The 25,844-nt window shown below is 39.2% G+C and overlaps 1 protein-coding gene across 2 annotated transcripts in view; it reads right to left on the reverse strand.

The window, feature by feature from the left end:
• Positions 1 to 23,589, reverse strand: part of ABHD12B (abhydrolase domain containing 12B) — a 28,684-nt gene extending 5,095 nt beyond the window's left edge. Inside the window, exons 1-9 of one of the 2 annotated variants that reach the window (XM_079119157.1) lie at positions 23,456 to 23,589; positions 18,522 to 18,649; positions 17,593 to 17,695; positions 15,833 to 15,952; positions 13,530 to 13,560; positions 10,473 to 10,518; positions 10,238 to 10,367; positions 9,772 to 9,809; positions 7,825 to 7,904 (exon numbers count right to left, since the gene is read on the reverse strand). In XM_079119157.1, the coding sequence (XP_078975283.1) occupies positions 7,825 to 7,904; positions 9,772 to 9,809; positions 10,238 to 10,367; positions 10,473 to 10,518; positions 13,530 to 13,560; positions 15,833 to 15,952; positions 17,593 to 17,695; positions 18,522 to 18,649; positions 23,456 to 23,550 (771 nt within the window). In that variant the 5' untranslated portion in view covers positions 23,551 to 23,589. The remainder of the gene's footprint in view (positions 1 to 7,824; positions 7,905 to 9,771; positions 9,810 to 10,237; positions 10,368 to 10,472; positions 10,519 to 13,529; positions 13,561 to 15,832; positions 15,953 to 17,592; positions 17,696 to 18,521; positions 18,650 to 23,455) is intronic. The other variant, XM_079119158.1, reaches the window with a different exon arrangement.
• Between the last annotated feature and the right edge of the window lie 2,255 nt (positions 23,590 to 25,844).

A 25,844-nucleotide genomic window follows, 5' to 3' on the forward strand; every position in this document is an offset into this window, starting at 1 on the left:
TCAATAAATGTTTATTAAAGAGGGAATAGATCTATTACACAACTATACCTTGTGTACATTTTGAATATTATATATAATTTTTCCTCTTAGTGTGACTGATTTTCAGATTTAATTTCTTAAAACAGGCTTGCAAAGAGGGAAGACCAGCAAAGTCTTACTCATACTTTCACTGTACTTGAGAGAGTAGGAGTAGCTGGGGGCAGGGGAGCAATACAGTAAATGGGACACCACCAAGGGAAGAAAATGAGCACAGAAGAGGTAAACCAGGGCCAATGTACACAAACTACAGCTTCATAATTTTTAAAAAAGAAAAAGAAATCACTGGAACCTGCCTCATGGCTACAAAGTCATTTTTTAGAGTCTCCTTATAGTCTCCTACTATGACTCGTTTGTCATACAGAGAAGAGTGACTTTTTAAATACAATGATTTTTTTAACTTTTATCTGATTTTACAAAGTAATTTGTGTCCTTCTAGGTAATTCGGCCAGCACCAGTAAATATAGATTTCTACTTCACAATTGGGGCTCAGGTTTGCTGCTTCCAAAAGCTTCCTAGGTTTCACAGGATTTGTCTGACCTGCTCTTTTGCTTGATCTCTGAGCAAGTGACCCACATTCAGGTACAGTTTGGACAGCCTGACACAGCCCCCCACTTTCTTCTCTATCTTCTTCCATACTAAGGGCCTGCTCTCTTCATTTGTTTTCTCTTTTGTCTTCTGATTTTCTGACTCCTGAAATGGGAACTCCTTGGAGGAAAATTCAGTAAGAGAAGCCCTTCAGCAATTCATCTCAAATTCTGAAGGAGTAGGAAGAAAAGCAGACTCAAGTCAATCTACTCCATTACTCCTCACTCCCTTCCAGCCAGGGATGCCCTTAGAGACACAAAGGTCATACTGTCCCTCCAGCCCGGACCACAACAAGGGGCTCCTAATTGGCCTTCCTACCTTCCCCTCTCTTCTGTAATGCCACTAGATAAATATTCTTAAGATACCATCTACATGGTGAAACCTGCTATTATAAAGCTTTGGTACTGCCACACCATCTACTAAAAATAGCTTCTAGCTTGACTGCAAGCCCATCCATATCTGGCCACCTTCCTTCATTCCAAAGACTGTTCACCTCCAATCCATCTGGAGTTAGAAGGTGTTTCCTTTTCTTACAAGGTATGTGCCAATTAGGAAAGCCTCTATGGTCCCTTTTCAATGCCACACAGTACCTATTTTAATCTCTCCCTTTACCTCAGTACATAGCCCAAAAATCTTTTTTGTTTTGCTTTTTGTTTTGGATTGGATTGGATTGGGTTGGGTTTCAGTATGCGCATATGTTTCTATGTCTGTGTTTCTTGCTGTGCTGATTGGTTTGTGGACATATATACATGTACATATTTATTTGTTGTTTTTCCTGCCCCTAATTTTTAGCATCTTTAGAATGTAGTTATTTTTTTATGCCTTGTCTTCGAGGGTTAGGGTTTTGGGTGTATTTTGATTTTATCTTGTTTTTGTTTGTTTCTCTTATTTCTCTTTCTCTCCTTCTCCCACTAACAGCCAAATTATCTTGTTCTCTTTATTCCGCTTCACTTTTCCTATTTTTTCTCCTCCTTTATAACCATCTGCATCTCTTCTGCATTCTCTCTGTTCGTATTTTGAACATTATTAACTCTCATCTACCTTCTTATCACATTTTCTTTTCTCTTCATGAACTGTATTCTTACAATTTTTTTAACTAATTGATTTATATCACTCCTGCCCCCACCATTCATGTTGTTGAATTTATTATTGCTGTGGATGACATAATTAACACTTGCAGTTTACTTTAATGCCAGATCCAGTTGATGATTATTGTATTGGCTGTTGGCAATTGCTGACCTCACCATTTCTGTTTTTGTGGTAACAGGTGTTGTAGATGTCATCATGGGTACTGGGTATTTATTTAAATGCTGCATATTGTTTGCTTCAGTTGTTGCTACTGTTTGTTTCCCCCTTTTCTGTGAAGTGCTGGGAATCTACAGTAGTAGTTCAGAGGATAAAGACTCTACTGCTGAGCTAAACTCAGGCAAAAGACTGCACACATTTCTCCACAAATTAATAACACTGAAACTTCAGCTATACTTTAGCACATAGAAGAGACAAAAAACAAACAAACAAACAATTGAGAGTCCCCAAGAAGAAATGGTAAGGAGTGAGCTCTCAGGTACCACTCATGAACATCCACTCCTACAGCAAAAACAAAGGAATTAACACAGAGGCTGTGGATACCACACCTAGAGGGAGCCTAAATCTAGATCACTCTAGGACACTTTGGCAAGAAAAGAGAATGCCCTAAAAAGGCCCACACATAAAAGTGGAAGAGAAATCCATCCTAACTGATACATAAAATCCAAACACAGGAATATAAGAAATATGAAAAAACAAGGTAACAGGACACCTCCTGAGGTTCATAATTCACCAGCAACTGACCCCAAAGACACTGAAGTGGATGAAACACTAGATAAATAACTTTTTAAATGATGATCAGTGAATTCCAAGAGAACACAGTAAAACAACTGAATAAATTAAGGAAGTCAGTATAGAGCATGAATAAGACATTCAACAGGAGAGAAACTTGGAAATGGAAAACACAGAAAGTTAAGTAGATCAACGGAAAGTTTCTCTAATAGAGTAGACTATGCTGAAGATAGAATCTTAGAGGTGGAAGAAAAAGTGGTCAGCCTTGAACATTCAGACAGTATGAAAGAAAAGAAAATAAGTAACCATGACCAGAATATACAAGAATTCTGGGAAACCATTACTAGAACAACTTTAAGAAGCACTGGAATTGAGTAGGGTTGTAAGATGCAGGCTAATGGAATGGCCAACCTCTTCAGGGAAATAACAGAAAATTTTCCAAACCTTCAGAATGAAATGGACATCCAGATATGAGGCATTCAGAACACCAAATTGACAAGATCAAAAAAAGAATGTCTTCATACTATATGATACATTACAATTAAAATGCCTAACATACAGAACAAGGATAGAATTTTAAAAGCCTTAGGAGAAAAAACATTGGGTCACATATTTAGAAACAAGCTGATCAGATCAGAATTACTTCCAATTTTTCAACACAAACTACAAAATCCAGAAGGGCTTGGAATGACGTGTTCCAAAACCTGAAAGAACCTGAAAAACATTGCACATCGAATGGACTTGAAAAATATTATGAAATTTTATAAATAAAATGGATTTAAGAGACATCTATAGAATATTTCATCCAACAACAGCTGAATATACTTTCTTCACACAGCTCATGGAAACTTCTCCAAAATAGACCATATTTTAGGCCACAAAACAACTTTTGCCAAATGCAAAAAAATAAAATTGATACAGTTTCTTGCATTTTTTTTTTTTAGTTTCTTGCATCTTATCAAGTTATAACAGTGAAATTAGAAATCTACACACACAAAAACACTACAGAAACTATATAAGTACATGGAGATTGAGCAAAATGCTTTTGAGTGATTAATGGGTGATAAATTAGAAGAGAAATTATTGACTCAAATGAGAATGGTGATATGTAATAGAATCTCTAAGACACTTTAAAAACAATTTTAAAAGGAAAGTTTATAGTTATGAATGCCTACATAAGAAAATCAGAAAGATGCCAAATAACCTACTGACGTATCTCAAGATCCTTGAAAAAGAAGAACAAACCAAAACCAGGAGAAGGAAAGAAATAATTAAGATCAGAGTCAAATATTTTAAAAAATGGGAAAAAGAAACAATACAAGGGATCAATGAAACAAAGATTGATAATCCCTTAGCCAAACTAACCAAAAGAAAAAGAAGACCCAAATGAATAAAATTAGAAATGAAAAGGGGGGAGGCTGGGGAGATAGCTCAGCTGGTAGAGTGCTTGCCTTGCAAGCACAAGGCCCTGAGTTCGATCCCCAGTACCGCAAAAAAAAAAAAAAAAAAAAAAAAAAAAAAAAAAAGAAATGAAAAAGGAGAAATCACAACAGACATCACAGAAATCCCTAGGATCATTAGGGACTATTTTGAAAACTTATACTCTGATAAATTGGTAAACCTAGAAGAAATGGATACATTTCTAGACACATACTACCTGCCAAAATTGAATCAAAAGAACATAGAAAGCCTAAATAGATTAATAACTAACAATAAAAAAGATGTCATAATAAAATACCATCCAACAAAGGGTCCAAAGGCTCTGGACCAGATTGATTCTCAACTGAATTCTACCAGACCTTTAATGCCAATGCTCCTCAAGTTATTCCATGAAATATAAAGGAATGGAACACTTCCAAATTCATTCTGTGAAGCCAGAGTCACACTCATATCAAAACCACCTAAGGACACATCAAGGAAAGAAAACTGCAGACCATTACCCCCTAATAAACTTTGATTCAAAAATTCTTAATAAAAATTGCAAATCATGTTCAACAACATATTAAGAAGATTTTATATCTGACCAAGTTGGTTTTATCCCAAAGATGCAAAATGGTTTAACATATGCAAATCAAAAAATTTGATGTATCACAAAAATAGAATTAAGGACAAAAATCTCTTAGTCATCTCAATAGATGCAGAGAAAACCTTTAACTCAATTCAGCACCCATTCATGATAAAAACACTGAAGAAATTAGGATAGAAGAAACTTACCTTGATATCCAAAGCCTATTTACAAAAAACAAAGGTCAACATCACAGTCAATGGGAAAAAATCTGAAAGTATTTCTTTTAGAATCTCAGCAGCTCAGGAGGCTGAGGCAGGAGGATTGCAAGTTCAAAGTCAACCTCAGCAAAAGTGAGGTGCTAAGCAACTCAGTGAGACCCTGTCTCTAAATGAAATACAAAATAGGGCTGGGGATGTGGCTCCGGAGTTCAATCCCTGGTACCACCATCCCCCCCGCCCCCGCAAAAAAAAAAAAAAGCATACTGAGATTTCATCTTACACCAGTCTGAATGGCAGTCATCAAGAATACAAACAATAATAAATGCTGGAGAGAATGAGAATAAAAAAGGAACACTTTTACACTATTGGTGAGACTGTAAATTAGTACAAGCACTATAGAAATCACTATGGAGATTCCTCAGAAGACTAGGAATGGAATTACCATGACACAGCTATACCACTCCTCAGTATTTCTCCTAAAGAATTAAAGTCAGCATTCTATGATGATACATGCATACCATGTTTATAGCTGCACAAGTCACAAGAGCCAAACTTTGGAACCAGCCTAGATGTCAATCAATAAAGAAAATGTGGTTCATATCCATAATGGAATTTTAATCAATCATAAAGGAAAATGAAATTATGTCATTTGCAGGAGAATGGATGAAACTTGAGAACATTCTGTTAAGCAAAATAAGCCAAACTCAGAAGGTCAAGATTTGTATGTTCACAGATATGGAAGTTAGAGAAGATAAATAAAAAGAATAATGATGAGGAAATCTCATGAAAATCCAAGGGAGGTCAGTAGAATATAAAAAAGGGACTAGGGGGAGGTAGAAAGGGAGGGAAAGGGGAAATACAAGGAAATGACATTGGCCAAATTATGTTGCTATATTGTATGCATGTACAAATATGTAACAGCAAATCCCACCATTATATAAAACTATAATGTATCAATAAAAATGTGGGAAAATAAATTTAGGAATAGTTTCTTTATCATGACATACTATGAAAAGAGTAAAAAAAGCAAAACAAAATACTAAAATACAGTTGCAATACAAATAATTTTCTAATGACTCATATCTAGCATTATGAAGAACTTCTTCAATGAAATAGAACTCCATTGAAAAATCAGCAAAAGACATGAACAAGTACTTCATACGAAATGATATCCAAATGGCTAATAAACATTTTAAATGCCCAACCTCATTAATTATCAGAGAAATGAAAATTAAAACAACAATAATATATTAATGTGGGGGTAAAAATGTGATTTAAATTGAATTCTCATAGAACTAAGTAGTGGGAGAATAAGGTGGTAAAGTGATTTAGAACACTGCTTGGTACTGTAACTATTAAAACTGAATGCATGCATACCATATGCCCCAGTGATTACACTCCTAAGGTATATTCCAGTGACATTTTATAGAACATGGTTCAAGAATACTCACAACTGGCAATATTAATTGCCCCACACTGAAAGCAACCCAAATGTCCATGAATAATGGAATAGATCAATACATCATGGTATGTCCATGAAACAGAATACTATATAGCAACAAGGATGACCAAACTATAGCTCTACATGTCATCAATGACTCCCACAAATACAATACATTCTATATGATTCTACTTATATAATATTCAAAAACAGGCAAATTATATTCCTTATAGATGTACACACAAGTAGTAATACTATAAAGAAGTACTTGAATATGACTACCATAAAGTTCATGTAAGGATTATATCTAAGGACTAAGGATCACATAAGATGGGACTTACTGGATTGGGAATAAGAGAAGATGTCTGAGGGACAATGATGCTAATTTCTTGACTTAGGTGCTACTTACCTGGGTGTTAATTTTAATAATTAAATCATGTATTTTCCCTATTTTGCTAAATATCAAAGTTAACAAAATTTTTTAAAAGACAAATTAGATAAAAATTTTGAATCTTTTCATGATGAACTTTGTTACAAATCTACAATTTAATGAATTTATCAGCAATTACTGAGAGTAATATAATAGATGTCCAACTAATGGTTATATTAAAACAAACATTCAATTGTCTAGAAGCAGCTGATGATGTTTCATTTATTAAATCTTAAATTACTCAACATCCATACTTTAGATTATAGAGCAGATTCTTGTGTTAAGTACAAATTTAAATAGGAGGGGTATTTTTGAGATTATGTGATTTTGTGAACTGGCTGTCCCAGGAACTAGTGAGAGCTATCTTTCCCTGAAAATAGTTAACAAATTCCAGAAAAGTCTATGATGGTCTACTATACAAAAGATTCCAAAAAGTAGACAGTTATATTAAAATATTCCTATGATGACTTAGAACCTCAAACAACACAATTGGGGTCATATATGCCCCCCAAAACCCCATCTCCTCTGCATCCCCTACCCTCTGTCATCTGCTAACATTTCTATAGCAATAGGCATGGGATAAATTATAAAATTAGGATAAAATAAAAATTAGAATAATATACACAACAGATTTTAAAATGACATCTTGCAGCCCAATTCTTAATACTTTATTTTCTTGAGAAGACTGTTTTCTCTGTAATACAGTGTAAAAGCATTTGGCAGTTTTCTTGAATTATTTAGAAACTTTCTTATGATAAAATCATGAAAGAGGGCTGGGTTTGTGGCTCACTGGTAGAGCACTTGCCTAGCATGTATGAAGCCCTGTATTCAATCCTCAGCACCACATAAAAATAAAATATTGTGTCCACCTACAACTAAAATATATATATATATATATATATATATATATATATATATATATATAAATCATGAAAGGTATATGGCCAACATTTATAGGGCTAAAAATGATGTATGAAAGCTTATTTCCAATTTAAAAAGGAATAATAATAACAGACAAGCTATCTATTAAAATTGTACAAGATGACAAAGTTAATGAAAGGAGAAAAAGGCTTTCATTCTTAAGACACTCAATTTGTTAGAAGAAAATAAACTACCAAATCCAAAAGTCATTGCACCCCCTTTAATAGTAACTGGCTAATAAACTATCTCAGGTTAGAATAACTTAGAAACTTGAAAAACTAATTAAGAAAAGAAAGTTAATAAACATATGTGTGTAGAAATAGCCTATGCTTTGATACCTTGTAAATTTGAACCAGAGACTTACTTTTAACAAGGGATAATTGATACTTGCAACCCATATGTTGGTAAATGGAGCTTCCAAGACAATGGCATCAACTGGGCTTCCTTGAAAATAATAAAATAAAAAAGACATTAGTAATTCTCCTATTCAAATACCACCTTCCCTAGATAAGGAGTATCTTGTACATGAACTATCTACTTCCAAAATCATTTGCAAAGTTTATTAATAAAGCAATTTCCTGGACCCCACACCATACTCAAGAGTCAAATGTTGGGAGTAAGGGCCAAGAATGTTCATTTTTAACAAAGTTTCTCCACCATTCCTATTATGGACATAATAGTTAAAACCAGTATCTTCTATGAATACAAGATTGCCAGGACTTGGGCAATTTAAGAAAGCAAGGTACTACAGGGAGACAGAGTATTCTGAAGTCTATTGTTTAAAATGTGCCAGAGACAGATTAGTTTGTTTGGGGCAATCTCCTTTATGAAAACAATTAGAAAATCTATGTGGGAAGAAAGTTTGAATATGCTCTGTACATGTGTATGTGTATGTGCATATTTATGTTTGAAGGCATATAAGGATTATTTACTGATCAGTGAGAATTTAAGAGCCAATACCACTGAAAAAAGCCCAGAGAGTTTGAGCTGCATTTCCCCTCAAATCAGCTGAACCTCTGAAAGCACCAGTGATGGCTGACAGAACTAAACAGAACTTTCAGTATTCTCCAGAACCAAAAGGGGAAAATGAGAGTTCAGGATCTGACAAAAGGGAAGATCCAAGAACATTTCTCAGTCCTTTGGTCGTGATCTCAAAGAACTACACCCTAGGAGAGGAATAATAATGTACTAGAAATAAACCAGCTCTCATTAAGGCTGAAGCCCAGCTTCAAATCAGTTCAATCTCCGACTGTATTAAGATAATCTATTCGTACCACAACTGCATTCAGAAGAAAAGTAAATTATTTCCAGAAGAAGTCTTAAATCATCTCTATGAGTCTCCATAAACAATTACTAGCACTTAATCAAAAATAACTAGACATACAAAAATAAAGGAAAAGGGATTGGGGATGTAGCTCAGTGGTAGAATGCTTGCCTAGAATGCATGAGGCCCTAGGTTTAGTCTCCAGCACTACAAAAGCAAAAATTGGCAAAAGAAAAAGTTTAAAGCAGATAATTGGATTTTGGAATTTTGAAACTCTGTAGCATTCAGATAGTTAATATTTTTATTTATCCAACATTTCTATATATGTTCTAATTTTTTATCTCAAAAAATATTACCTGGCCCTATTCATAAAGATTCTAATTTGTGAAACCTCCTAGGATCCAGGAAACCTACATTTTTTCACAAACACACTCAACAGATTCTCATACGAGCTGTTTTCATATCACTTTGAGACCAGATATGGGGGTGTATACCTATAATCCCGGCAACTTGGGAGATTCAGGCAGGAGAAACACAAGTTTGAGGCCAGTCCCAGCAACTTAGCAAGGCCCTAAGCAACTTAGCAAGACCCTGTCTCAAAATAAAAAATGAAAAGGGCTGGGCATGTGCCTGAGTGGTAAAGCACTCTAGGTTCAATCCCTGGTACCAAGTAAATAAATAAATCACTTTGAGAAACATTGACATAGCTATTTTATAAGAAGGACTGCAGAAACCAAGTCCTGCCTATCATTTCATAATGTTATTTTCCTCTCCTGAAATTTTAATTAACATCACTTCACAAAGAGAATTCATCTGAAGGTATTTTTAATTCTTTCCATAGTGTTTATTTTAAACTTGATAACCCCCCAAAAAGTAACCATTATTTTATATTAAATGGAGAGAAGAAAGTTTGTTACACTGCCAGATACTGTCAAAAAGGGATGCCATTGGCATCTCTGTGTTCAAAGGGGACACAACAGTCTCTTGATTGTTTTTACTTTCCCACCCAAAGCCAAGAAATTATACCACTGAAGCATTTCACATTACCTTTTTCTTCTAAAACTTTTGCAGCATTTGTTGCAACCCTGTAAAACAATAAATATTAGTACATATGTGAAGCGATGCCTTAATAGTCAAATCAACAATACAAAATGCAAAACATCCAGAATGAGTATTTGATGACAGCTCCGAGCTCTCTAGTTAGAGACACAAACTTGCACAGGATTTTAAGAGGTTCCACAGGCCCTAAATTTAAAAGCCTTTTCTTTAAAACTCTCCAGGAAAGTCTAGAATGAACTTCAGTGTCATAGATCCATGGAGCCGACAGGACCCTCTCTTGTTTTACATACAGGCAAACTGAGATAAGCAAGGTCTCTAGCCACTTCTAGAGTATGAGAGAAATCAAAGAAGAGTCCCTGACTCCCAGAACTCAGTGCCCCTTCCACTGCTCTCGGCTGATGTGATATAAAGCCCCAAGTACCCACCAAATTACACATCATCAGTTTTCACTCACCCTGTACCCAGAGAGTGGCCCCAGAGACACACAGGAGTGGCACCACATCTTGCCTTGGTCCACTCATAGACACAAATAGCATCCGCAGTCAGTCCCTCCTCTGTGGGCTTCCCAGTAGAGTCCCCAAACCCTGGCAGCAAAAAAAGGCAAACAGTATCACTACCTCCAAAATGTGGGGTTATCAAAAAGCCTCCTGCTTATTTGAAAATCTTTGAGCACTGTTCTCAACACATACCTCTGTAGTCAACAGACAAAACATGAAAGCCACCGTCACTCAGCACCTAGGTAACAAAGAACTGTCATCACTTGAAACTGAAGATGTGAACAGGAAAGGCTCCTCAACCTGTCCATGTCCCTAGTCGTGATGATTTGATAGATGGGGGAAATTTGTATTTTTGAAATCTAGTGTATGTCTTCAAACTTGAGGAGCTCGGTCTCAGTGGGAAACATGGAAAGCAGCCTGGCAGAGCAGGGTCAGACCACCTGGGACACACCCTGACTCTGTCACCTACCAGCTGAGTGACCTTGGCCAAGTTACTTAACATTTAAGTATAAAAACATTATTCTGAGAAGTAAAAAAAAATTACTTTTAGGGTTTTTGGAGAATTACATAGATGATGTACTAAAATACCTGATTGCATGTTGGTTTTTTAAAGCGCTCTCTTGAGAAATAAGAACCCTCAAGCCCTGGGAAGATATTTATATTAAATATGATCAGCTAAAGAGTTAAGTTCAATCAAAATTAGAGATCACTTGAACACATGAAACCACGGCCAAGTCCCTGATAAAGAAGGAAAGAATGTGGAAACATAATTTTACGTGAAGTGAAACACAATGACAAAGAGAAGAGACGTAAAAAGGATAAATTATTAATGTGCAGACACTTTTAAAAACTTATTTAACCCTCATGATAGTATATAAATAATATATTATTCTCATTTTACAGATTTTTATTAACTGAGAGCCAGGTGCCATGGCACACACCTGTAATCCCAGTGGTTCAGGAGGCTGAGGGAAGAGGATTCCAGTTCAAAGCCAACCTCAGTAATTTAGCAAGTCTCTAAGCCACTTGTCAAGGCTCTCTCTCAAAAAAATAAATAAATAAAATTAAAAAGTTGGGAATGTGATACAGTGGTTAAGTGGGCTCAATCCCCACACCAAAACAAACAAACAAACAAACAAAACCAAACCCAACAACTGAGCACTGGAGAGTTTCAGTAATTTGTTCAGTCAGATCCAAGATTCACACGTGGGCCTGCCTATGTTCAAAGACTATGCTTCCCCTACTTCAGCACAGATGTGAGCAGCTAAATTTCACTGAGGAAATTTTAAATACAAATTAAACTAATAATTAGAAATTAAATGGAAATTTAAATATCAATTCAAATTGCATTCCCTCAAAAAAAAAAGCTAACACACAAGGCAGCTAAGCATCCAGAGAAAAGGGAATAATCATGTGTTACTTTGGCACATGTGTTGAAGGACCATTTGACAGTACAACTCAAGGACAACAAGAGTAGCAAATCCTACTCTTAAGAATTTATCTCCAGGAAAATATACCAAAGAAGAAGGAAAAAAGACTGGGGATATAGTACCTGCCTAACATGTGCAAAGCTTTGGCTTTGATTCCCCAGTCCCATGAAAAAAAAAAAAAAAAAAAAAAAAAACTACATGCTGAAAGTTTTCTGTAGCAATACTATTTAAAATGAATTCAGAAAAACAAATCCAAAAGTAGTGGAAGAATAAAGTAAACAAATGTTTGTAAATAAAAAGGAAGCTTTAAATCGGTTAACCATGATGACTAAAAGCATGGAAGAATGTTTACAAAACAGTATTAAAAGAACACAACACAAAATTATATATAGATACAATCATAGTGACAAAAACTTTATATAAAGAGAAAAATAAAGATGGAGAAATACAAATAAATGTGAATAGATGAATTAGGTGATTAAAGGAAGCAAGCAAGGAAGAATTTAATAAAGATTTATTTTCTGAAAAAAAGCACCTATCCAAAGCAGGAAAGGAAAGGCTCTGGAAGCCTGGTCCTATTGGGTGATGGTGTGGCAGTACTTGATACCCAGAAGGTGCCCAGGGGAAAAGTCCTGCCATACCAGCCTTCCCCACCCATCCTAACCACCACAGGAACTAGCCACCTTCTTTTCACACCTACATCTCTTCTTTCTGGGAACACTGAAGTCATGAAATTCAACTTTGAGTGGGAGAGGGGAAAACACACACACACACACACACACACACACACGCACATTCTCATGATCATCTGCTTCACCACATCCCAAGTATAGACAGCAAAGAACCACTGTGGGGTAGAAAGCAAACCCACAAATGAACAGACATCCTCCTGCCCAGACAAAACTCTCCCAGCACAATCCCTCAGCAAGGGTTACCTCTGAGATGCAGGGCTGTGGGTGGAGGTGTGGACAGGAAAGGAGCTTCCTGACGGCACAGGGAGGGAGGGTGAAGAAGTGCTGGAGGTAGTGAGGCTGGCAGGATTATAGGCCTAGATTACAGGACAGATTATAGGCCAGTTTATAGACTGGAAAGAACTGAGGAAGGAGCCAGCATGTGGGAGGAGAAGCCAAGCCTCGGGGTCAATAATGGAATAGCCCAGTCACCTGCAACAGAGATTACCTAACTGGAGTGTGGCGGAGGATCAACAGGCGGCTCGCCCGACAAGTTCTGAGGTAGATATGGCTAAGTGGAGAGCCAGCCATGTTCCTCGCACTTGGAAATGCAGGGACTGTTCAACAAACTGGACTGAGGAACGAGAAGAGCACAGAGTGGCCACCAGGCTACAAAACTTTATGTAGGACTAAAGCCAGGATTTGATGGACTTAGACATTCTGAATTTTTATTCTATCCCACTAAAGAGATAACTTCTTGTAAAAGGAGTGGCAATTTTCCACTTAATATACTCTCTCAACCTATCCCCCAATCCTGGGGGCAGGGGGCGAAAGCTAAGTGTCTTCAACCTTTTTTTTTTTTGAAATGAAGGGAATCAGTACATGAAAGTGTGTGCTGTCGCAGACACCACAACCCACCCTTAGGACCTCTCAGGAGATAACCAGGCTAAAGACCTGAGGAGACTTTATGACTCAGAACAGAATCAATGGGGATTTCTAAAACTAAAGCTTTAAGGCCTCTTCAGGGCCTGGGGATGTAGCTTAGTGGTAGAGCTCTGGCCTAGGATAAGCAGGGCCCTGGGTTCAATCCCCAGCACTACCCAGAAAGGAAGGAAGAAAGAAACTTCTGTGAGGCCTCTTAGACATACCTTTACCAGCTTAAGTCTGTGAGGGGCTGCCCTGTAGAGGGGATTAGGGAAAAAAAAAAGAATTAGGAATTATGATGACAAGAAAAGTTCAAGAAAAATCACTCCAATGCTGTTGGCATCTAATTTCATGTCATTTTTTTTTTAGATTAGAGAAATAAACAACTGGGAGCAAGAGAACTGCTTCTTGGTAGCAGAGCCAGCTCTGATGTGTCAAGGCGAGTGATCAATGGCCCCATTGTTGGACATTTCTCTACACGAGTGTTGGATGCCCAGTACTCTCTGAGGTGAGCATCTGATGAAGTATTGATAATCCATATCCAATCCATATCCTTTCACTTCTTCACAGCTAAACTTATCTCTAGGAGTACTTTTAGAAGCTAAAGGGAAGTGAGTTCCAGAAAGTGACTTTTCAGAACAAGGAGCAGGGGCTAGGGAGATAGCTCAGTCAATAGATTGCTTGCCTTGCAAGTGCAAGGCCCTGGGTTCGAACCCCAGCACCACAAAAAAAAAAAAAAAAAAAAAAAAAAAAAAAACAGAACAAGGGGTGATGGAGTCAAGTTGCAATAAATTACAATTTGCCTGTATCCCATCCCCTCTGTCATTAAGTGCAAGATGAGGTGAAGGAGTGGAGCTCACTGCCCTACAAGGACAAAAGATTTTTTTTTCCATAAAATGACCATATTGATTATTCTCACATTAACAAAAATGAGTCAAAAGGCAGAGAATTCTTACAAAACCATTTGCTGACAAGAAGCTAAGACTCCAGGGCAGGGGCCAAGAGGAAGATGTGGTGAATCTCAGAACCAGTGACTCTAGGATAACCGAGGACATTTCAGATTTACACAGCCACATGGCAATATGGTCCCAGTAATCCTTCAAATAAGTATGCCACAGCATCCTGCCCAAGTTTACACCACACTAAACAGTGTCGAAGACTGCCGAATTCCATAGGAAACCTCAACAAATGTGATTCTGAAATGGACACATCAAGAAAGCCCCTTGAGGAAAGGCAAGTCATGAGAAAAAGACATCACCTGACAGAAAAAGACAGCAAGAAAAAAAGACATAGGCAAGCTAGCCAAGAGGCAGATTCCAGGGCTTGTCACTTAGTTGGAAGTCCCCTCCGGAGATGAAGGGAGACCAGTGGGCTCCAAGCCTCAGCACCCCTCCCTGGGGCCAAGGAGGTGCAGTCATGGCTCATATCCATCATCTAATGTAATGAGACAGGCCCAGGGACAGCTGACAGCACATCAAAGGACAGCCAGTCTTCTGGGAGACATTCTTCCTTACAAGCAAGGTAGGAGCCAGAGAGTGAGGTGAGGCATGAATATTCCAGACTAGAATTAGTCAGATGGTCCCCAACTCCTGTGGTCAGAATTCCAAGTGATTTATCTTAGAATTCATACTTTTAATTAGCAGGATTAATGCTAAATAAAGGACTTTCCACTGTCGTATTCTGAAAAGTCCACTGATGTGGAGAGGAATCCTCCTTTCCCCCATAAAGCATGCCTGTCCCCTTTCCAGTCATCCATGGGTTTGTCAACCTAAATAACTATCAGAGATTCTCCAAAGAGTATTTGGAGAATATTCAGGAATAGCAGAGCACTGCCGTGAGCCTATGTATTCCACAGTAAACTATGAACGTATTCAAAAAGAATGAGGCAAGGGGAAGTTCATATATGCAAAATCAGGAGGATTATGTAATATATTTTTAAATGATAAGCCTCAGCTACAAGGATTAATAACAAGGGTAGCACCAGTCAGAGATTGAACAGATAGTTGCTGGGCAGATGGCCTTGCACAAGTACTTTTGTGTAAGCTTGGAGCAGCCTTTGTACTAGACTGTGGTTCTGGCAGAGTGACCTGTGAATAATTCTTATTATCAGGTTATTAGCCATATATGCATGCAATTCCCTTCTTCACAACCTCCTGGCTTTATTTATTTATTTCGTTGACAAAAGTGACTCCATTTTTATTCTGACAACAGATTTAATCCATCATTTTGGATATTCTTAAGGAATAAAAGAACCATTGCCTTCTCTGAAATCAACATCCAGATTTTAGAAGAATTATTCTTTTCTCCCTCCCAGTTAAGGACCCACATTATACTTCACACAAAATAATTTTCTAGAGAGAAGCCTTTTGCCAGAACACCCTCAGATTTCAAAAAAAAAAAAAAAAAAAAATTGTGAAGACAAGTCAACAGAGTTTGAAAACTGAACCCTGCCTTCACTCTCTCCCACAACGACACTGAAATGCTCTTAATCTCTTTAAAAAAAAAAAATCCAGGCAGAGGCACTGACCTGTGTTCTGCACTGCCATGAAGATAAACAATAATTGGGTTCCCATCATGAAGGGCCGCTTCATACCAGCAACGGTTCTTCCCCTTGGCATCTTCCCCCCGACAGCTGGGGACTGTGTGCCTGAAGAGGAAGGAGGTTTTCACAAACGTGAACAAAGGCAGGAATTCTCTTTGCCAAAGTCTGAGGGCCTTATGGGGCACCTGTGTGTGTGTGTGTTTATATTATTTATACATTCATGCATTATATTTATATTCTATTCTAAAATATTTTTTAAATTTTTACCTGAGTAATACATGCACCTATTAAAATAAAAATATAATATCACAAAACATCTGTCCTGACCCACCACCTCATAAACAAAGGTGACCCTTTTAACCATTTACTGTTTAGCTTCTCCTGACTCTTGTACTCATTACGCTTCTAAGACTCCAGGTCTTAGGTGCAGTCCATTGAAATGACCAAAACAATTGGAAACAAGTAAAACATAATAGATATTTGCAATCGGCCATTAGTTTGGTTGAAAAGAAAAGTTGGAGAGAATTTAAAGAAAAATCAATTTATGCAGATAAGAAAACTTTAACATGAAGTTCAGTTAGTTTATCAATGAAATCAAGTGATCTTGTGATTTTAATACCTGTGAGCTCCTGTTCCTTCATCTTGCTAAACCAATGAAAGAACCCTGAAATTGCAAATGCTGTCACATGTTATGTCACAGGGGACTTGCAGAACAGGCCAAAAAAAGACAAAACTTCCATTCTCTTGATTATTAAGGGACAGGTACTACTGCCTGCTGAGTGAGCTGGTCATAATGATGACAACCATCTCATCAAACTGAGGACCAAAAGGGAAAAAGCAAAGAACCAAAAGATTTCCAAATTCCAACACTGTTAGCTGACCTGTTCCCTGCACATTAAGAAACCATGTGCAACCATATTGGTTCCCAAACATTCTATGATTAGAGGTTTAAACTCAGGGAGATGAAATATCAAACAGAGTACTGAAAACTTGGCAGCCAAGAATAAGTAGTAGAACCAAACAAGAAAAGACAGAGATTAGCATCACAGGAAAAAACAATAGAATGCTCATGGCTTCATCTGACAAATATTTATTGCATGATCTTCAAGTACCAAGAATGAGGCTAATCGGTCACAGACCACCACCAAAGTCTTCTCTGCAAGCTGTGGTCTGGTAAGGAAAACAGACATCAACCAAATAATGGTACAAACATCTACTTAATTAGAACAAGAAGAAAATGTCTTAGTGGACAAGACAAGCACAAGCACAAAAGGCCACCAAAGTACATACCTAAAATGGGGGCTAAGGAAAATTTTTCTTTCAAATTACCAGTTCATGTAAAACCCAGAAAAGATGAGTAGACAGTTAGCTATGCAGAAAAAGGAATGCAGGAAGCCCAGAGAGAACGAAGTGGTGGGATGGAGCATATCCTCAGGACTGTGGCTTCGTGTGCGCCACAGGGCGAGGGTGTCTTGAGCAGAAGGCATAACAAGGGTGGTGGGGAGCAAGAAGAGGTGGCAGGGCACAGGAACCAAGGGCAGCATCTGACTTCACACTCAGAAGCAAAATTCCTGAGAAGCAGAATCAAGCAGGTCAGATTTCACTATAAGGGGAAGGTGTTATGGAACAATTTCCAAGGAGCACCAACCTCCACACAGACAGGTAAGGCAGCATTGTTCCCCTTTGCCCTTCTAACAGGAAAACCCTGTCCATCAAGCAACTCTGTGTCCAATCCATGCACTCACCAGATTCCCAGCATCACTCGGGGTTCAACCCTGATGTAGAAGTTCACCGTATGAGGAATCTTAGACTCCGGTTTCTTCAGATCCACAAGAAATGGAGCTTTGTCTGGAAAATAGAAATCATTATCAACCAACAGAATCAAATTCCATGCCTTTTAATGATAACCAAAATAAAACCGGGAATTAGTCTTTGTAGGCGAATAGGTTTCTAAGTTATAAGCCACTAAATGCCTTGCAAAGAGTTTTATCAACTAGCACTAGCCAGCAGAGTAACTGCAAAAACCAACACACACACACACACAAAAGCAAAACCTAAAGCTAGATTAAGAGAGTTTATTCAATCCTTATCTTTGGCTCAAACTGAAAACAGAGGAAACTGTTCCTCAGATAAAGTAAGAGGGCCCAGAAGAAAACCATGAGTATTCTGCCACTGAAGTGAAACCTAGTCATTATCCATAAGGCAAGAAATGGTTGAGGTGTACCAGAAGGCTGGTCAGTAAGAGCTAGGGCTGTTACCCAAACTAACACAGCACCCAGTGGTCTCTCTCTACCTCCTCTCCCATTCTCCTCCTCCTCCTCCTCCTCCTCCTCCTCCTCCTCCTACTCAAGGGAGGCTTATAAGAAGAGAAAAGGGAAAAACAGAATTCCATGAGCAGTTAGGTATCCTTGTCAAGAGCTAATTTGAGGACTGAGCTCCTAAATTAAAACTCTAATCACAAGGCCCAGAAACACATCACACAAGTATATTTCCCTATTTCCAACAACTTAAAAGAATCATGCTAACCTCCAAAGTCAATACTAAATAGGTTTCAAACTTTTTAAATCTAGCCACAAATTTATAATTTACACATCCTTGTCAATGTGTTATAAGGCAATGTGTTAAGGGCAGTGAGTTTTTATTTGGGGAAAATTCATGGGAAGTATATACTTACAAAAATTAAAATAAATCAGCATGTCCATCAGAGGAGGAAAAATGTGTTCTTTTAATGGTTTACTCATAAAGCTGTTATACAGAGCAGCAATTTTTCCTCTGAGTGTTGAACAGGAGTGTGGAAAAGATCTACAAGATAGTAGGAAACACACAAAAGTTTTTCAAAATCAGCTCCTTTTGATTTTTTTTTTTTCTCTTAAAGTTCAAATCAAATTTCAAAGACTAACACTAGGCATGCCAGGTAACTTGGCATTTAAGGAAAATCCTTTACACATAACTACACACTCTTGTCTAAAGCTGGGCATTGAAGAGGAACCCAGTGAGGAAAGCAAGAGCCCTGTCCAGTCCCTGAAAAGACCAGGGTATGGCAGGGAAGGAGGGCAAGAGATGATGAATACACCAGGGTCAGACTTGTCTTCCTAGCATTGCCCCATAGAAGGCCAAAAGTGGACCCTGAAGTCATCAATAAACAAGATGCAGACAGCTTAATAGTTTCCATGTTTAAAATCACGTCACAACTCAGCACTACATGTATTAGCTGTTTTTGCTACTATCTAAAGCAGTGAGTGACATCATTAGATCTTCTCTCTTCTGACTGAGTCTTAGGAGGAAAAAAACCCCAATGAGAGTAGACCCCCACTTCTGAGTGACATTCCTGGAGGAGGGGCACCTGTGAGAAGCAGGGGCAGGGGTATCCTGGAAGGGAGTGGGATGGACCATGGTCATCTTGCTCATTCTACTGCCCTCTATGACACAAACCACCAAAGAGGGAGTCATCAACCTACAAGTAGTGATTTGTCCATGGGGAACACTAATGCCACCTCTGTCTTGAATCACATCTCTCCAGAAGGTCAAGAGGGTCTCCTATCTTTGACAGATGAGGAACAGGAGATTAATATTATCTGCTTCCAGCTTTTGTCCACATCATCTATTCAATAAATCCTTTCCCTTTTGTAATTGATCAATATTTAAACTGCCCAATGTAGTCAAATTGTGAGGTTGGAGAGATAGAAAGCATTTTGTTCACCTGTCCTGATTTTTCTGCTACCCAGAGGCAGTTCAGAAAACAAGGAGTCTAAAAAGTTAAAAATCCTTCCCAAGATTGCAGGCCAATGAATGAGCCACACATCCCCAAGTCTGCCTTACCCCTGTGATAACTACAGCAAGTTGTCACTGTCCTGCTGAGTTCAACTTGCTCTTGAGGTAGGCAAAGTGAACCCCAGGAACAAGGCCAGCCTCTGGCATAGTTCTGCTCTTAGAGAATATTGTTTTAGGATACCCTTCTCCCCTTTTGTACCCTTGCCCTTTCTTGAGGTTCCTACTTCCTCCCACCTTCTTCCCTCCTTACTGTTTGTATGTTCTCAGGAGCCCTCTGATGACAAAATCAAAGACAAAGAAAGACCCCCTAAAAATATTAATCCTCCCTCAAGTATTGATGATTTAAAAATCAGAGCACTTATGTATGTTTGGAAGAGGCAAGAAGGGAGAAGACGATGAATCCCTGGTGGATTTCCAGCAATTCTGAAAGATATGTGGGTTAAGGTAATAGATGGCTCTTCAAAAACACTCACATGGGAAATGACCTACTCATAAAATCAGCAAGAAACAAATGAACATGATTGTTTCATAATACTGTAAAATAACCCCATGAAGGCAGCAGGCAGAAGAGGACATTGTTGTTCTGATTTTAGAGATAAGAAATCAAAACTTAAAGAAACCACTTTGAGCCACAGATCAAGGCAGCACAGGCACAAGGGAACACAGGTCAGCAGAGTTGTTGTGCCTGCTCCCAGTTTGGGCTGCCTCCTGCTTGCTCTTGCCAGATTTCCTGCACTCACTGCTACCCTGCCTGTTAGTCTCCTGCTAAGTTATCTTTTGAAGGTAGGCAGGGTAGTCTCCTGCTAAGTTATCTTTTGAAGGTCTGCTTGGGAAGCAGAAGCAGTGGAGGGAAATGTGTTTCTTTTTTAAAGGAATAATTCATACAAGACCCTTCTCTCAAATAGCTCAAGGCACTTCTGTGAGAAGCGCTGCGGGAAAAGAACAGAGTGACCAGATTCCTCAGAGCATCAATAATGCAAAGGTGCTTCTTTTAAGTAGGGGGTTGTCAATTTGACTTCCCCTAGATCAGTGGGGGATCAAAAGTCACCAGTGGCTAATAGACCTTATTTGAGCAGAGGATGCAGTTTCAGCTCAATCCCTGCTACCGGCCAGCCACATCAAACAACCTTGGTGCCTTGGTATTCTTTGCTTGCCCTTTGATCAGCAGTGGCTATAACTGTGCAGCATCCCACAGAGACCACAGAACCTAACTGGGTGATTCTAACTGGTGAAACCCAGTGGATCCTGAACTGATAACATTCTTGCTCAGAGATGTCTACAAACCAGCTTTTGGGAGTCCAAACCCAACCACATTTGGTCAGACAGCTATTCCAAATACGAAGACACTTTGCACATCCTTCCTACATGCCGATTCATGCAGCCAACATGTGTGGATCACTGAGTACCAAGATACATCATCCCAGCCAAATCCCACCCCCATACTTTCATACCCACTCAAGTGTATCGTCTTTGTGGAAGCCTCTCAAGACAGATCTTCCCACGGTGACCTTTCCTCTCTTTCCATCCCTCCTGCAAATTATAATGGGGCCTCAGTTTAACCCTGTCTTGTTCCCTGACAGTTTCCTCCTTTTTAGACCATCTTCTCCACTCTGTGTCAGGCATGAATTACATGGTATGTGATTCTTTTACATCCCACTCTGGAGCACAGAGCCAAGCTCAATAAATATCTGCTGGCCCACAGATTGAAGGCAAAAAGAAGGGTGTATTTCTTTAATGAGCAATGATTTTTGGTAGTTTTTGGAGCGAAAGGGAGGACTTCATTCCTTTTTTTTTTTTTTTTTTTTTTCTTTTTGTTCATTATTTTTTAAATTTTTTTCTTTGTTCTAATTAGTTGAACATGACATTAGAATGCATTTATACATTTTTGAACAACAACTGAAAAGGGATCAATGAGAGCTCTAAAAGAGCAAGGATTTTTTTTTTATTCCTGGAACCCAGTATGTAGGCAAATGCATGATAAATAGTAGATAACCAATACTGGGAGAAGAATGATTACGTTAATCTGCTTATTTAAGGAGTTTTCTATGCTCTCTAGAAATGTGAGGACTTGGGTGACACTGGCAAATAAGGAGGAAAATAGCCCTTTGGCCCATGCCAGCTTCTTTACTGGGAGCATTTTCCATTTTTTTTTTTTTTTTCCAGTTTAAAGAGAATCATTTGCAATGGAGACTTACTGTCAAGGACCCACCCACCTTAAGCAGCAATTATGTCAGATGAAATTTTTGAAAAATAAATAGACTATCACTGAAAATATCATATGATTAAGTGTTCTCCTGGAGCTTCATAACACGACAATAGACTCAGCTGTACAAGCCGGACCAGGCACACAGCAAGTCCTCCATGAATATTTGGCTCCAAGAAACAAAAAGGATTCCAGGTGCCAGAAACAGGTCTATGCCTCAGCCTTAGTATGTCTTATGTTAGATCAATAATCTGTTTGGATAAAGAAACACACTGATACTTTATTCTTTCAGGGAGCATCACTTGAGAGTTATTTTTTAATTAATTAGTAAGGCAAGTAGCAGGGTCCCCAACTCCCCACCTTCCACCCCATTATCAACAAAAAGTAGATTGCTCTCTAAGCGAGTGAACTGCAGCTTTGAAACTCTACCTAATCAATGCTCTATTAGCATGAACTATTAGCATGAATTAAATAATCAGTCATTAAGTGTATAGAAAATGGGCAAGGGAGAGGTGGTCAATGCCAGCTTTCCTAGAATAACCATATGGGGTTGGGCAGGGAGTCCAATGAATGTGAAATTTGAAAAGTGCAGACAGAATATTCTGAAGGTGTCCTGCTAAGGTATGGGTTCTGCACCATTAGACCAGTTGGAGCCACTCTCTGCTAACTGTCCTAAGCTATGGAAGGAAGAGAAAAGATCCCTAGTGGTCACCATTGAATTCCAAAGTGAAGTCTCCTGTCTGAATGCAATTCTGGAATATTTTGTCATCAGCTCAAGTTAAAAAGGAATAAAAAGAAGAAATATAAACAAAAATGCCAATATCTTCCCACATCAACAAAACAACAGGAAATATACAAGGCTTCTGTTCAAACAAGATTGACATATATTACTAATGAATTCCAGTAACTGAAGATTATTGTTCAATCCATGGGAGGAAGAACATGGAAGAAAGAAGAAAGAAAGGAAGGAAGGAAGGAAGGAAGGAAGGAAGGAAGGAAGGAAAGAAAGAAGAGAAAGAAGAGAAGAGAAAAGAAAAAAAAAAAAAGAAATCCCTCTGATATACAGACATTTCCAGATTTAAACAATATGAGAACTTGGCATGGGCAACAATACTTTGTGATTGCAATGTACTACATAGCTTTAGCGTTGTGGAGGTGTGTTCTTTAAATGTACACTTGATCATTCACATTCGGGAGCTAGGCAGCAACTTTCTGACCTAAGAAGACCAGCTTAGATTACTGCACACAGTATATTATTATTGCCATTGTTATTAGTAATATCAAAATCCATCTTTTGTGTTAGTAAAATAGTCAGATAAAAGAGATTTTGGTATAGGAATCTGAACCTCTATTTCAAATCTCAATTTCGAAGCCCCAAAAAGTTTTAAGTTCTGGAAAAGTCAATTCTGTGAGATCAATGGCCCAGTAGGGGTCGAGACTCAGCATTAGACCATGCCAAAGAGCCCCGGGAACTCACAGCCCCCTGGAGCCATAGTGCCTGACCTGGGGTCTGCGGAGGGCGCTAGGGCAGGGCTCCTAAGGGTGTAAGGGTGTAAGGGTCAGAAGCTCGGTCGCCCTTGCCCGACCTCTGTCCTGCCATCCGGGCTCCTGCGTCGCTAGCCGGGAGTACTCACTGCAGATTCCTCAGGACCATGTCCCACCAGGTGGCCACGCAGTCGCAGGCGGGGGGCCCGGGAGCCACATCCGCCTCACAGTCCCGAGACTCCATCCAGTGCTGTGCCGCGTCCCCAGTCGCTACCACTGCCAGTGCTGGGGGAGCTGCCACCTGGAGTCGCCGCCCACGTCCGCCACACCCCTGCGGCGCCCACGCCCGCCCTTCTCCCAGGCGTCAGGCGGCCGGCAGGGAAGCGCGGAGGCGCGGGGCGCTCTGCAGCCAGGTCCTGCGAGATGCGCCCCACCCACCTCGGGAGCCAGAGGCCGCCCAAGGGTGGTCTTCTGCCTGGGACGGTCTGCTCGCGGCTTCCCCCATGCATACACAGATGAACAATAGAAACAAACGTATCCTAAGTGTAGGGCAACATTTCATTTTTATTCGATTCCCATTATACATCCGCGTGCACGCAGGAGCAAGAAGTCTGTATGAAGTAGTATCATTTCTCATGGTAGAACCAAAACAAAAATTTAATAGGCACTGAGTTAATAGATCTTCATATCATTACTGTGGCAAGAATTTCTTTAACATCCTTTGGTTGTGTAATGGTTAATCTATCCATCGTGTTATGAACTACAGTAACTCCAGGTATCCAAAGGTAAAATCTTTTTGACATTTTGTTTATTTAGCAGCATGTAACAGAACTCCATTTTTATTCACGCCTTGAGATGGTTGGTACCTGGTACAGACTTACATTGCACAGTTGTCTCCTAGGAGCAGGGATTGGGTCTACCAGACCTGCTCCAGGGAAGCCACAGGGCACCAGTGTGGGGATAAGGGGGTAGAAAAGGGTTACAATGTGATGCCAGCCAACACCAAGGCTTCCTCTTGGATGAAGATGCATTCTTGGTGCAGCATCGCCAGAGGTGAAAAGTGGTGCCTGTTCTGTTTAGGCAGAGGTCAGAGCAGGAGACTGTTAGCCCCCAGAAAGTCACGGAGACCCATTTGCTTGGGGATAATAGGACAGTATGGAGGAAAAGACACACTTTGCAAGAAAGAGTTCTGATGATTAGACCACTTCAGAACTTGCCAGGCAAAAGGAGATGTTGTTCACTGCCTCTTAAAATCATCCTGGGAATGTTCATTTTTCCGATTCACATCAAGACAGAAGAAGAATCAGACCAAGAAGAACCAATGTGATCTGAGTCTGACTGATGAGGCAGCTGCAGGTGAGTTTTCACAGGGCTACACCCTACATGATGAGAAAGGATCAAGGAGATGTCTGATTCCACCCCAGGAGTTGGTCATAAAGATGGTCTGGAATCTCACAGAACTTGTTCAGGGAAGCTCTGGATGAGACTCTAGGCCTTCCTTGCCTTGTGAAAATGGAGGGACCAGAGATGGCTAGTAGAGGAGGAAGGAAGAGAGCAGCAGCCCAGATAGTCCCAGATTCTATTTCCATCAGTTCAGGTTGAGAGAATAGAGACCTGCCTACTAATTGAGACCACAAAGTTGTGAACCTAAGCCCAATTTCTAGGGAAATGGGAGGAAGTTGAAAATCACTTCTTCCCATATTTTGTAAGATCATGTAAATTAAGATTTGGGAAGAGGCTTTCCCACCATAGGTAGCCCCTTTTTGGGTGGAAAAGGGGAAATTAGAGAGGGTCTCCAATATGATTGGGCAGAATCTAAGAAAACAAAAGTCCATTCATTTATTCAGCACCTATGGACTGAATGTCTTTTAGATGCCAGGTACCATATTGGGCTCTCTAGGGAAGCACACCAGAATGTCACCTGTAGAGACACTTATCTTAGAATGAAGCATGAGCCTAGTGTGATACCACAACCTTGTAATCCCAGTAACTCAGAAGGCTGGGGCAGGAAGATCACAAATTCTAGGCCAACTTCAGCAACTTAGGGAGACTCTCGGCAACTTGGTGAGACCCTGTCTCAAAAAAGAGGAAGGACTGGGGATGTAGCTCAGTGGTAAGACATTCCTAGGTTCAGTCTCCAGTGCCAAAAAAAACACAAAACCATGAGAGCAAGAATTGAAAAAGTGCCCTAAGTAAATCTGATCAGGGAATGCCAGGAATTGGAGATAGAAAGAGGGAGTTGATTACAATAGAGTATGCGAGAACATTTTAGAGTAATGGAAATTGTCTCAGGCTTTGCAGTGGTTACATGACTGTAAATGCTCACTGAAATTCATAAAATTTGAAACTTTTCAAGGGTGAAATTGGCTGAATATAAATTATATATCAACAATCCTGACTTTGTTTTAGTGATGCTGGGGATCAAATGCTAGTGATTGAACCCGGGGCCTCACACATGCTAGGTGAACATTCTACCACTGAACTATACTTCCAGCCCAAACCTGACAGTTAGAAAAGTAACCTAAGAAACATACAGAT

This window comes from Sciurus vulgaris (genome assembly GCF_902686455.1).
Source record: "Sciurus vulgaris genome assembly, chromosome: 2".
NCBI classification, from domain to species: domain Eukaryota; kingdom Metazoa; phylum Chordata; class Mammalia; order Rodentia; family Sciuridae; genus Sciurus; species Sciurus vulgaris.